Genomic DNA, 14,794 nt, shown 5'->3' on the forward strand with positions numbered 1-14,794 from the left:
CTAAGCCTAGACTTGTAGTGATTTTGGTTCGTTACTTTAATGCTTGATATGGCACAGAGCACCTCTTTCCTGACAATGAGTCATCTAGGTTAATATTAATTTCTTGATGGTCACATACATTTGTCAATGGTTAGCACAAAAATAAAATGCAACAAAATTCACATAAACACAATGGAATACATACAGATAAAGTACTGCACAGGCATTTCTGTTGATATGCATGGAATTTTAAAAAACTTATAATTTGTTATTGTTATTTTTCTTAAACTACTGGAAATACCCTTTATATGGATATTCTAGAAATACATGATTTTTTTGTATTTCATGATATTTTGGAGATCAAAAGGAAACTTTAACTGCAAAATGAATTGAAAATAAATCCTAATCAAAATAAAAAGTTGAATGGGAATGGCATCAAACTCTCAAAATGCTGGGATTTAACATGAATATATTTCCAACAGCAGTTTGGAAATATATTTGTTACACATGTTAATTTCTTTATTCTGTCTGATATAACTCTAGATTGCTAAAATATGCTCAGATAGGGCCCATTAGAATTGATCTTAGAATATAGCAATCTCTTACCAATGATAGGATTGAAGGGAGCAACATATATTGTAAATTCTGCAAAATTAATTGGCAAATCATTGACTTCAGATTAAATCAAAGTTTGCTAGCAATTATAGATTTTGTCAATGATGAATCTCCAACTTAGAAACATACCTTACCAGTGTATGGATGACCAAATCAGATTATAATCAGACTTATATAACTGGTTGAGATGGAGCTCTTGGCGATACAGAAGGAAGGATACAGCTGTGATAGCTCCGGAAATGCAGTTAGGTGGTTGGAAATGCAAGATTTAGTAATGAACAACGTTAGATCTGACCCTCAATGTTGGCACTCCCAATTAAAGGTGGGAAATTGTGATGTAGGACCCGTAAGTTATGTCATATCTGATCTCTCAATGTTGGTGCATCCAAAAGATGACAAGAATATATGGGTTTGCACCAGGATCAGCATTCGTGACAGCATAAAAATCTCCTCTTATAGTTGCAATCTCCCTCTAAATGCTATGGCTAGACAATGGGCTCGTGTGGCTCACAATAGCAACAATGGAATGTAGGAATAAACCCTGAAATTCAGTAACAATGGCACTCAAATAATTCAACAACATTGCAAGCTAGTTGCCATGTCTGGAAAAGTTGAGAGGATCTCAGTCAAAACCGCTTCCAATGTGAGATCTTTGTGATGATGCTTTGGATGGAACTGAAGGTTTTTGTCCCCAACTCCAAAATGAAGTTGTAGAAGGTTTTAGTTCTTCAAGACCTCTTAACAGCCAAGTGGTTTGTTTGTGGTTGGGGTTTCAAGACAACTGCTCCAATTTAAACTGCCAAATGAAATCCCTCACCATCCAAATGAGGCTAGTCACAATATTTTCCATACCCTCTCTAATTTTTGCCCTTGATTATATTTCCCTTCAAATAGTATGTATAATGTCCCCAAATTTAATAAAGTGAATTAAATTAATAAATTAAGTTATCCCAAAAGTTAAATAATATTATAAAGGATTTCTTTGATTAATTATTATAGTTACAAAATAAAAGAGGGTCAAAATAATAATTAAATAATTCAATTAAAATTAATTTTTGTATGGTCCCAAAGCTTAAAAGTAATATCCTTTGTGCCTATTTGTAACCCTTTGGGAGACTTCGTAGAGCCCATTTATAAGGCCGACTTTGGCATAGTTGTAGGCATGACAATCATATGTTTTCATTGTATTTGTGAATTTCTCTTAGAGTTCAGCTTATTTGTCGTTTTAGAGGTGCAAGATCCTACCTACTTTGGCACTTCATAGTTTCATTGGGAATTATCTACTTGCGAATCTCAAATACTGTTATCATGGAGATATGTTTTGTGAAATTCTATATTTGTGCCTTTGTGCAATTAGCTCCACTATAACTGTGCAATGTCTCAAAATTTTTGTTCCAGATCTAGCAAAAATCGATAGCCTTAAGTTCCTTACCTTGATTGTGTTTTAAGAGTGTCATGTTCACCTCTGAATGTATGCCTTGACCATGTCCGAAGGGTGTTGTGTTTGCGTCCAATGGTGTGCCTTGATTGCATTAGAAGTGTGTTGTGCTCATGGTTGAAGGTGTGACTTGATCACATTTGAAGTTGTGCCTTGATTGCATCATAAGTGTGTTGTGCTCATGTTTGAAGGTATGACTTGATCACGTTTGAAGTTGTGCCTTGTTCGCGTCCCTAGGCTATCGTGCGTGCGTCAAAAGAATGTCCTGTCTGCGTCAAAAGGTATGCCTCGTTCTCGTTTGGAGGTATGTCTTGACCGTATGTGTAAGGTGTTGTGTCTGGGTCTTAAGGGTGTTGTGTCCAAATCAAAAGGGTGTCATGCACTCATTTGAAGGTATGCCTTGTCCGTGTCCAAAGGGTGTTGTGTCTATGTTCAAAGGTGTGCGTCATGTACGTCATGCTGAAAAGACTATAAGAGTATTGCAAAGACTGCATGACATCCCAGCAAGCTGTACATAGTTGTTTGCTTTTTGGAATCACTGATGGTATTACACCAAAAGCTCGTGCTTTGAATGAACGTGACAACAACTAGTGACAAGGATCCATAGGAGGTGGCTAAGTACATTTCACAAATCCATTGGTTTATGCTGAACAATACCTTCACCTAGAGGGCACGAAGGTACCTTCCTCCCAACAATCCCCCTTCAACATGATTAGAGGGATTTGAATTTGTAACCTGACACTCTGATATCACTTGTTGGAATCCACTGTCGTTACACCAAAAGCTTGAGTTGTTAGTCAATGTCAAATAACCAAAGCTAAGGATCCACGGTAGGTGGTTAAGCACATGTCACAAATCAATCGGTTTGTGGTGAACAATACCTTCACCTAGAGGGGACAAAGCCACCAACCTCCCAACACATTTGCACTTGGAGGTCCTCTGAGCCACACACCAGTAAGGGGATTTTATAGTGGCAATAGAGGCAAAATGTTGACAGCCTGTCGAATACTTAGACGATTATAGAGATGAAAGATATGGAAGAAAAGGGTAAAGAAATTGTTGCTGCTAAAATTACCTTGTGGTATAACCAACATCAAAATAGGAAGAATGTTCTGATATGTCGAGAATATCTATTTGTAAGAGGAAAAAGTATACTTGTACATGAGGAGGTTATTAGAATGTTTGACAAACACTCAAGTGTACTTGAGGAGATCAAGGCTACTGAATCCTTCAATAGGCACTATGTAAGGAAAAGAAAAGAGGAGTTGGATCCTGAATGAGGAACTCAACTCAAATTAGAGGTATATGAAGACAAGTTCACACATTCACCAAATTGCAAGACGATATGGAGAAGAAATATACAATCGTCCCTTCAAGTTGAGAACACCTAACCTTTCCTAACAACTGCAAGGATGTAAAAGATGCAAACTCTATCAATGATCCCTTGCAGGAGCAATCACTATAGTTGATTAAATATGGAGTTTATCCCCATGAGCGATGCATGGTTGCAATCTCATCATATGTGTGCCTTCTTTATCAAATGAATAAGTTGCATCTAATGTTTGAGATTCCAGACCACTTTTTGAAAGAGATTTATTGGCATGAAAGCTTGGGATCAGAGCACCAATGTGTTTGATGATTGGCTTCAGTCGGATCCTAATGACTTTAAACATGGCAATGGTAGTATTAGAGTGTAGTAGCAAAAGCTTGATGGAAATTTACTCTTTTGGCCTACATCCATGTGTGTACATGTGATCATAATGCAACATGGAGATTTCAACATAAATGTTTACCAATGTCTGTAAAAGGGTTTGGGATTTTGGAGTTTGCGGATTAGTTATGGAGAAATAATCTTTTGGGCTAAGAGGACTGCAATTTAAGATCCCATTTTGGGAATTGAACACAAGTTCTTTTGGTTAGAAAGAGAAGCAATGCCATTGCAGTACAAGTCGATGCCCAAATTTTAATATAGTGACTCAATTAAATTTAATTAATTATTAAAGTAGTCCAAAAAATTAAAGGATATTATAAAGGACTTCTTTGATTAATTAATTAATTAATAGAATAAAAGAGGCCCACAATAATAATATAATAATTAAATAGCTCAATTAAAATTAATTGTTGTATGGCCCCAAGACTTAATAATATTATCTTTTGGGCCCTTTTTATTAATAATTTAGTTATTTGGTCTTGTTGGATTGTGTGTAAGCCTTCAAAAATTTTCGTGAAGCCCATTTATAAGGCCGAGTTTGACATAGTTGTAGGCATGGTAAATCTTATGTTTTCTTAGTATTTGTGAATTCCTTTTGGAGTTCAACTTGGTTATTGTTTTAAAGGTGCAAGATCTTCCCCACTCTGATGCTTTGCAATTTTTGTGGTTATTATACCCTATTCTACTTGTGAATATCAACTATTGTAATCACAAATATATTTTGTGCGAAATTTTATATTTGTTTCTTTGTGTGATTATCTCCATTATAACTGTGCATTTTATCAAAAAATGTGATTCAGATTCGGCTGAATTGATAATATTATGCTCATTACCCTGTCTGCAGTTGAAGGGTATTGTGCCCACATCCAAAGATCTGCCTAGACTGCGTCGAAAGGGTGTTGTGTCTGTGTTCAATGGTGTATTGTATTTGTGTTCTAAGGTAAGCCCTGTCCATGTCCAAAGGGTGTCGTGTTGGCCTCTAAAGGGTGTTAATGTCCGCATTTGAAGGTGTACCTTGTTTGCCTTCAAACAGTGTCGTGTTTGTGTTCGAAGGTGTGCATCGTGTTTTTTAGGTGGAACAAACCATTCGACATTGCAAAGTCCACATCATCCTAGCGAGTTGCACAGAGTTCATTTGCCCTCAGGGATCCTCAAAATCACATGTTGATGGGGGGGGGGTGTGTTGTAATGTTCCCTATTGTTGAAGATTTTAGTTGCAATAGAGATCTTTATTTCTAATTTTATGAAATAATTTGTTTTTTGTGATGACCTTGATGTTAATCTCCAGCTTAAAGAAATATTTTTGTTAATATTTAAGAAAATATTATATAAAAAGACGTGTTATACATCATTGCAAGAAGCTTGCGTATGGAAATATGAACTGTTGAATATTTGGAAATATGAAAGGTCTTGCATTTGGGATTTGAAGAGGCCTTCATGCATAAGATGAAGAGTCTAAGTGCAATCTATTTATGTGATTGCTTGGTGTTTTGTAATAATCAAATTAAAGCTTTGTACTTGAACATTCTATTATCAATAAAAGAGATATTTTGTTGGTGTTGTTGGGTTTTTCGCTTCAAGTGGAAGGGTTTTCTGAGATTAAATGTATTTAGTCAATTGTATATTGTTTATGCTTTTATTATTATTGATGTTTGTCTTTATTTATGGGCAAATATGGGCAAAAATTTAACACATGTTAGGCTTAAACTTAGTCATCTCTTGTTAAACCCAAGTCTAATATTTATGGCCAAGGCGAAGTAAACATCCAATAATATAATAAAGTAAGAAGGATTATTCATTCAATTAATCCAATTAATTTATTAATGTATATTTATGGATATCTAGATTGACCTTGTTACTATTCCAACTCTCGAAAGGAATGATTAGGTGTATATCCAATGTGCCTAAAGACCAACTGCAATGGGCTCCCTTGCAATTTACAAATCCAAGCCCACTATATTGGGACTTTACTTGCAAGGCACTTGGCGTCTCTGATCTCTACCCTATTTTGGAACTGTAGCCATTGCTTGGATTTAGACAAGCCCTCAGACACACCCCTTTCTTTCGTCATATTTAAATAGTAACAAGATTGAGTGTATATAAATATTTAAATTTATATAAGTACCAATTTTAACAAATATAAATGATGTATATATAGCTCATTATGTTTATATATGTTTTATTTCTAATATATAAACGTAGTAAATATTAGCCCATACATACTTTTGACTTAACTATTATTAATAAAGATTGAGAGAAGATAGATATAATGATCCCCTATTTCCAGTAATACCTTGACATAACAATTTGGAGATTAGTATTGATCTGTAGGACTTTGTTTACTCTGTAGGTCATTATTTACGCCAGATTTCACTTGTTTGTAAAGTATTTAGTGCCTTTGTAACTTCAATTTTTTCATTACATGTGTTTAATTTGCCAAATACTTATTATAAGTCTCATTCCTCTTATTGATCTTATTAATTGTTGCTTTGATTTTATTAGTGTTAAGTAATGTAGCATGGGGACACGTTCACCTCCCACCCCGCCTTCGCCCCACCAAAAATAGATATTAAATTCTTGACATCCTTGGATTGAGGATGTACCAAGGAGTTGAGGACGATGTTCTTGTGTGTTCAATAACGCCACCAAATCACCATTGTTTTGCTGGAAATGAGGGCATGTCCTAGCATTCCCAAAGGAGATAAGGGAACACAATCGTGCACATTAGTGCATAGGCGTACCTTTTCAAGACAACTTGGAAAGTGCATTGAGAAAAAGGATTTTTGTGTTGTTTAATTGTTTCTTTTCTAGCCCTAGGGGTGTCTAGGGCCAATCTCTTGTGTTATATTGCTTTAAAACATTATCAACCTTCATTCGTATTCATTATTTGATTTCTAAGTATTCGCAAGAGAAACAAGAAGAAGAGTGAAGAGCTGAGAAAATGGTGATTGTACAAGTGAAAAGAGTGATTTCAAGTCAAAGAGGAGTGACAAGGAGCAAGAAGAAGTTGAGGAGGAAAATTCTTCACCTTGAAGAGATTTTTAAAGTAAAAGGTTGGGTTTGTAACTGATCTTTTATTTTATTTTTTTCAAATGAATGTTCATTGTTTTTAGATTTACATTTCTTGTTTATATTAAAATTTATAAAATTTAAAGTAGCACATATGCTGAAACCATGCAATTATTAATAGTTTTTTTTTTTGTTGTTGCAAAATGCAAAGTCGAAATCAGCTCCCACGATCATGAAAGAAGTGATGATGAGATGGGATTGGAAATTCATTCTAATAGTGGCACTAGTAGCCAATTAGATTACGAACTTGAGCATGATTACGAACTTGAGCATTAGATTACGAACTTGAGCATGACGATGAATACCAATAAGTGGGATGTGCATGAGCAAATTGAATTAGTTGATAGTTGGCCACTTGGTCCACCATCTATTGATTGTCCATCCACACTTTCAACAATGTTTGCTAGGGGTGCTTTCCCAAATCTTCTCTTAGACAATTTGCAATGAGGACTACTACCTCAATACAATCAGGCGGTGGCACAAGGAAGTGGAAATGCAATAGTTGTGCTGAAAAATGGTTTGGAAGCATCACTAGAATAAATGCACACTTCCTCTTTTGGTCTAGAAAAGGTGTGGAAGCTTGCTTGTTTTTGAAGGAGACTAAAAATCTCCATTATAGGATTGAATTCAACAAATTTGGGGTGTTCTAGATGACTTGGGAATTGAAATGCCTACTACCTTAATTGGTAGGCAACAAATTCAAAGTATTTAGCAACCACACATTCCTAATCGATCGCAACAGAGAGCAACATCTTTTAGACGGGCAATCTTTGGACCTTCTTCCATTAATAGTTCTATGCCTGAATCACAAGCAGACCAAAGTAAACAGGAGGTGACACATGAAAGTAATCCCATAGTAGTTTCGTTTAATGTGCGCTTGATAGAGGTGATAGAGGAATCCTTTTGTAGATTGTTTTTTTCCAATGGCATACCTCATCATGTAGCTTGATCTCCTTATTAGAAGGAGATGATGTAGATGGTTGCAAGGTGGGGAGGACCATCATTTTTGCCACTAGGTGAACACAAATTGAGGACCACAATCTTGGAGAAAGAGTATGCCAAGATTAGTATAATGATGGAGACCATGAGGGCGTGTTGGGTGTAGTTTGGTTACAACATTATCATGGATGGGTGCACGAACATTGGGAATTGTCCACTCATCAATACCATAGTTACATGCTCATATGGCCCACTCATTCCTCAGGACAATTGATTTTTTAGGGCTTCAAAGGATGTTAATTTTTAGTGTATATTTTGTACAACTATTGAGGAGACTGGGCCACCAAATGTGGTCCAAGTACTAAAAAATGCAACACCTATGTGTAGAGCTACAAGGAATCTTATTGAGTCAACATATAGACATATTTGGTGGAATTCATGTTGTGCGCATGCCATTAGCATTACACTGAAGGACATGGGGAAATTGATTAGATTAAGGGAGTAGTCAACGATGCTAGAAATTTATAGATGTATATTTGCAACTACCACACTTTACATGCACTCTTTAGGAGCTTCTTGAATTTCTTGAAGCCACTTGAGACTAGACATGGACCTTACTTCATTCTTTTGGAGAGAATGTTTGAGTTGCAGGAACCATTGGAACTTATGGTTATGAAGAATGAGTGTGATTAATGGGATGGATAATCTCTATTATCAATCCAAATTTTCAGGTCATTATGTATGGGGATTTGAATGCACCCAACCTTAGAGAGGTTTATTAGTGAATTGATTCTACGCTTGGCTAGATGAGGGCACTTGTGCAACAAAGAGACACCACTTTACCATTCTACAATGATTGCATTTGACCTATTATTTAGCTTGGATCTCCCCTTCACATGATTGCTTATGAATTAAATCTGAGGTAGCACATGCTTGAACCAGGTAGAGTTAGACCGATTTAGGTGATGAGGCGATTCATATCATGTTACTCAATGTAATCATCTTTATGCCTTACGCATCTTTTCATAACTAACACCTATTTGCCAATAATTTGAATTTTTGAATTTTAAATTTTTTAGGTGAAAGAAGGGCAAAGAAGTGATCTTCAAGGGCATTGATAGGATTATGCCATTGAGATTGTTGGGAAGGTTCACATCGAAGACCAGATTTGCTACTCTGATGGGTTATAGTATTGTGGCAAACATGAACACTATGGCACAAGAGGATTCGATTTTGTGGTGAACTTATCATGGATTGAAATCTACAACTACCACACTAGCCATTAGTTTGTTGTTTGGGGTTTCTAGTTCCTCAACTTTACAACCTATTAATTATGTATTCAAGAAATGTTTAAAGATCAAAATTTTGAGCTTTAAGGGAAGTTAAAGAGTTTTTATCTTTTTTTATACTAGTCATTTGATTTCTATCTTAGGTATCTAGCTCTTCAACTTCTGAGAGAAACTAGTTCACTTATACTTTCATCCATTCTCTTAAGAGGAACAAACTTATCTTTCAGAGATTAGATAAGCTAATTGTTGTACACAGTGTCTTGTGTATCACTGATCACAAGACATGTGTACAAGGAGAGCCCAACAACAAGATGGGATGTGAAGCCAAAGGAGCCATCACAACTTGATGAGGATGAGGATGAGGATGCTTTAGATATAGGGCTGGTTGGTGTACCTTTCGTGGCCCTTGATCTTGGAGAGTCTAATAGTTTCAATCATGACAAGTTTGTCGACCTCACAAGGAATGATTAGAGGCCTCCTTATCTATATTTTGGGCCTTGGCATTGTGATTTTTTAGTTTGTACTTGTTTTGATACATCATATCATGTTATTCAACGTAATCATCTTTATGATGCGTTACTCATACTTTTAATATCTATTGTATAATAGAACTCTTCCATTTGCTAATTCGACTATTTAAAAGCTTATTGTTCATTGTTCTACTTCTCTATCTTCAATGGTCACTATAATGTTCAAGTATTTAGTAATTCTAATTTTTTATTTCACAGTTTTACATCTTTGTCTTATATTGTTATACATCTTTTCATAACTAGCATCTCAAGTGCCATATGTACAGTATATAGTATACACTCTCCATGCCCATGGCCGTCCCAAAATTGAGGACCCTTTGTCCCCCTTGCCCCACTGTTCTGATATTCCCTCATCCCTAGGGCTGTGTGACTATGGCGTTAAACTTTCTGTTTGGTATTCCGTTGTATTGCCTATTGTTCTGTTGACAGCCATGTAAGTGCTATTTGTGATGCAAATAGTCATGTCGTTCTAGTCACATAAATGCTGCTCGTGGAGCTCCATACATATCTTATTCGCTGCTTGATATTCATTGCCTGTGGTTTTTTCATTCTCATTCATTATCCTATGTTACGTCTGTTCATAGTCCTTGTCTTAGAAGTGTTTTTTTTAATTTAATATCTTGCTTGGTGAGGGGAACATATCTTTCATGGGACAGAGCCGTTCCTTGGACGCCAAAAAGGACGAGCTATCTTGCCAAAGTGATCATTCTTCTAGGTGTTATTTACTAATCACAGATATTGTTAATATTATAATATGACCAAAATTATTTCTAATTTTCAAATATCATAACAGGTTTGTATAATAGCATAATTTTGAATATTATGATATTATTAATTTAATATTGTAAGTTACTAATTATTTACAAAGATTAATATTGTAATATTATTAGTCATGCAAATATTGATTAGTAACAGTATTGGTAGTAATATCACTGACATTGATTGATTACTATTAATATTTGATATTAAAATTTATTTGTGGGACATGTAATATGTTAAAACACTTTTTAAGAACTTTATTAATCTATTTACTATTTTGACTGTAGTATTAAAAAATACTATGTATTTTTACAATTTTAAAAGAACTTTTAATTTTTTAATTATTATTATTGCCCTTCAAATTAAAACTCGCTGGGTCCATCTATAAAGTATTACTGAGTGTAACATTTGTACAGGGGTACGTTGTACGAAGGGACACTGGGACAAATTTTCGGGACTGGTGTAAAATGGGTCTCATTTTTGGGAGGATGGCAACAAGGCGAGGATGGGGCAGGGAGGGGTGTTGTATAGTATACATATAGAACACGAAATACTAGTTTTGAAATGATGTTTCAGTAGAATATACTAAATAAATACTTGAACAATAGCGAAATTGTAACGTGAACTAGAACCATTGAACATTTGACATAGTAACAATTTAAATACCTAATAGTAACATTCAAAAATCAAAATTCAAATAGAAATTTAAGTACCCATCCTGGTGGTGGCATGGCAGAGGTGGGGGTGCTTGGGTACTCAAGTCCCTGGTGTGGGGACGTCTGCGAGATGGGTACTTCGAGGTTTGGGAGGGGATGCAAGCCCCGGTGTTACACTGATATTATTGATTATTTTAGTTCTAAAAGGAAAAAGAAACACAACAATGCTTGATCAAGAGAATATAATTATTGGGCCTTCCACTTTCCTCCATTTCTTGCTTTCTTTCTATGTCAACACTATGTCATTATGTTACAGATTAGCTATTTTCTCATTATGTACCTAAGAACTCTTTTTTATTTTATTTAACTCATACTTCTCACCTTTATACCAGTGCATGCACTTGGGTTTTTAAATTCTGTACAAATTCTCTTTCCCCACAATTCACATGTTTAACTTTTCACTATTCCTTGACATTGACTGTTTGGACTACGTCCTGGCTCGATGGGCATCTACGTATAAAAATAGATGTTTACATAGGCAGACAATTTACTTGCCTGTGCAACACAAGAATATTAAAAGTAGTCTGAAGGAGCTGACAATCATCAATAACACGTCATCAATTTTGCCAAATCACTTGTTATCTGATTAATATGGGTCTTGTAAAACCAGAAAATATGTTTATAAAGTTCTGCAGATAGATTTTGGCCTGAGTAATGAAGTCAATCAACATTACAATTTTAGGGTTCATTTATAGCCATTTTGAATTCATTTCAGGGTTCTGGGCTAACTGATCCAATCTTTGACCTCTCCCTCTATACAGAGAGGTATGGACTGTGACTTTTAACATGACAAAAAGCCACTCAAGATTCAAGGTTCTGACTGTCCATTGTTTACAAAAAATATTTTTCTGATAAAAACTTTGACTTCATCTGTTCAGAAATCTTTGTTTGCTTAATCGTACTGAAGCATTTTATTTACTTATTGTTGACATTTGCAGTTTAAGAGTTCTTACTTAACTAGCTTTTTAAGATTATTTACACAGCTATTCATTTTTCAAAACAAGTGTTTGGTAATACCGTGTTCAATCCATTTTACCTACCACTTTGAAAGCTTTGATTACATTATGAGTTGCATGTAGCTTACTTGACGAAAGTTGATTGCTACCAATGAAGTTAAAATAAGACGAGTTCTGCTCTGTATTGATCAGAATCCTCAGCGGGTTGTGACAAAATCCTAAATCCTTCTGATGATAGGTCTTAGATGGCTTTGATATCACAATCTGTACTATTAATATTGACGTTGAACATTTAAATTTTGAACAGGCCCCTATCCGAGAAAGGTCTGTTATTGGTGCAACCATATCAGCTATGCAAGAAGCACAAGATAATGATTTTTCAAGTTTGAAGGCAAAATTTACGAAGATTGTAAACCTGTTTGAATGCTATAAAAAGGAGAATTCTGAACTACACCAACAGTGCCAAATGCTTAATAAACAATTAAATCATGCTGTAGCATCTCTAGTTCTAACCACTGACAGCTGTACTGAGAAGGAAATCAGAAGTGTTCAGAATAAGGAGGTTGTGTCTTGCACAGATTTTACAGGGCTCAAGGTGAATATATAACCAAGAGGATTGAGTTGAGGTTGTAGGCATTTGTATTGAATTGGTATATCATATTTCATTGAAACTATGTAGCATGGATATTTGATTTGGTATTACCAAACAGTTGATCGTATATTTCCTTGTTTTTATAGTTGCAGGTTTTGAAAGACTGTCACATAGCTAAATCCTTCATGCAATCAACTTCTATTAGTTCAAGTGTATTGTCAGTACCTTTGAATGGCAGTTTTAGACACATTTGCAGTAAAGTTTGCAAAATGGAAAATCACCTGGGTGGAATTCCTGTCATAGATATTGATGCATTATGTTCACATATTGATAATACATTTTGTCAACTTCCAGCAGATGATTGCCCAGACTCAAAGTCAGCTATCGATTTTATTATGCTAATGCAGTGCGAAGAATCTGATAAGGGACAGGATGGCAATTCATCTGTGAATGTGGAAGGGGATGAAAATAAGAGAAATCAATTTGACAAGAATGTTCAAAGTAAGGAATGCTTGGAATATGATTCAAAAAATGTTTGTGATGAGGTCTACTATAGGAAATTTAAAAACTTGTACTCTGGAATTGGTAATGTCATGCTTCTTGCTAAATGGCTTGCTGAAGAATTAAAAGGTCTGCCACCAGATCATAATGCTTTTGTGTCAAGCTGTGTGCAAGTGAATCCTGCAGCAGCCAAGCTCGTCAGAGGGTTACAGATTTGTCTTAGGGATATGACTAAATTTGCTTCTGAAATTTGTCTGCCAGCTGTTGAGCAGGAACATTGCAACAGTAATTGTAACTTGAACGTGGTGTGTCCTTTGAGTATCCAAAATGGAGAAAAGGTATGTTGATGTTCTGATGTCGGTTATTGTATGTGCGTTGTTTATTAGAAACATAATATTCATTGTTATTATTGTATGTGATGTCGGTTGCATATAAATTTATTGATTCTTATACTAACCTTTCCTGGATGTTTGGAGTATGAAAGGCTTATCCAGCTATTATCTGTTAATTGTGTAGAGCCTCGCCACTCACAGAGATGTAGTTGACATTGAAGAGAATGTGTTCCGATCAGAAGAGTCCATGAACTTATGGGAAAGGCTCAAAATGTCAGCAGAACATATTTCATCTCTTGACAATAAGCTTGCCTTGTTGACTGTAGAAAAGGATGCAATTTCAAAGGCTCTGGAGAACGAACTTAGCAGGCAAGAGGAAAAACATCTAGATAAAAGGTTTTGCGAGCAACTTGTAAGCCAACTTAGCCAACTGAGCACAGAATTGGCAGCAAGGGATGCGGTGTATACATCAATTTTTTCTGGAATTAGGGAGTTTGAGGAAAACTTAGAGAACAGATCATTTAGTTTACTTTCATAATTTGTGTTTGGTTGTTTATTGTGCTCGACCATTAGCTTCAAATTGGGGTGATCGTTCTTAGTGGTGCTACAACATCACACGTTTCTGTCCATTGGACATAGTTGCTCACCCATTCAACAGACTGTGGTACTGTGGGCTCATTTATATAAACCAACTTTCTTTCAAATTTCATGGTACTGAAGGCAGTTCCAGTACCATCAACTTAACCCACTGATTTACATTATTTGCCTTGGTTGATTGCCATTAAATGCCGAGTGAAAGCAGTTGTTATCAAATTGATGCTGACGGCAGTTGTAATTTGATATCTGTAACATAAAAAGATTTGATTGGAGTTTGAATTTGACAAACAGTTCGTTGTGTATATTTACCTTTTCCAGCCTATTTGGTGGAAAGAATTGAATGGTGCGCTCTCGCCATTTTGCATTTCTGTTATTTTTAGAGACTAACAAACATCAAAACACTCAAAAGAGTTATAATTTAAGGGGTTGTGCTTTTGGCCCGACTTTCTAGCAACAATATTGATCAAATCTTTTCTTGGAAGTGGTCCAATTTGTTTCAGGGATGATTTGCTAAAAGCCTTGTCCAGACAATGTGAAACTCAGTATGCTAGGTCCATTCCCAATTAAGCAGGCTAAAAGCAATCATATACATTCTAATTGATACCAGAAGGATCATAATAGATCAGTAGTTGTGAGGGTTAACTTTGTCAACATGTAGCAGCTGCATGAGATATCACAAGACCCTCATTAAGAAAAAATGTAAAATGGACATTTAACTATCTACAACTAAGATTTGAAGGTGTGATTCATCATGCAACTCTTTAAAATAGC

At 35.5% G+C, this 14,794-nt stretch overlaps 1 protein-coding gene across 2 annotated transcripts in view; it reads left to right on the forward strand.

The window, feature by feature from the left end:
- Positions 1-14,387, forward strand: part of LOC149537931 (kinesin-like protein KIN-7N) — a 148,182-nt gene extending 133,795 nt beyond the window's left edge. The window contains exons 18-20 of one of the 2 annotated variants that reach the window (XM_089799345.1): positions 12,309-12,596; positions 12,740-13,432; positions 13,611-14,387. In XM_089799345.1, the coding sequence (XP_089655471.1) occupies positions 12,309-12,596; positions 12,740-13,432; positions 13,611-13,964 (1,335 nt within the window). In that variant the 3' untranslated portion in view covers positions 13,965-14,387. The remainder of the gene's footprint in view (positions 1-12,308; positions 12,597-12,739; positions 13,433-13,610) is intronic. The other variant, XM_089799346.1, reaches the window with a different exon arrangement.
- Positions 14,388-14,794: the final 407 nt, after the last annotated feature.

Source organism: Cupressus sempervirens, chromosome 9 (genome assembly GCF_028749045.1).
Source record: "Cupressus sempervirens isolate cs-2001-9-10 chromosome 9, ASM2874904v1, whole genome shotgun sequence".
In the NCBI taxonomy this organism is placed as follows: domain Eukaryota; kingdom Viridiplantae; phylum Streptophyta; class Pinopsida; order Cupressales; family Cupressaceae; genus Cupressus; species Cupressus sempervirens.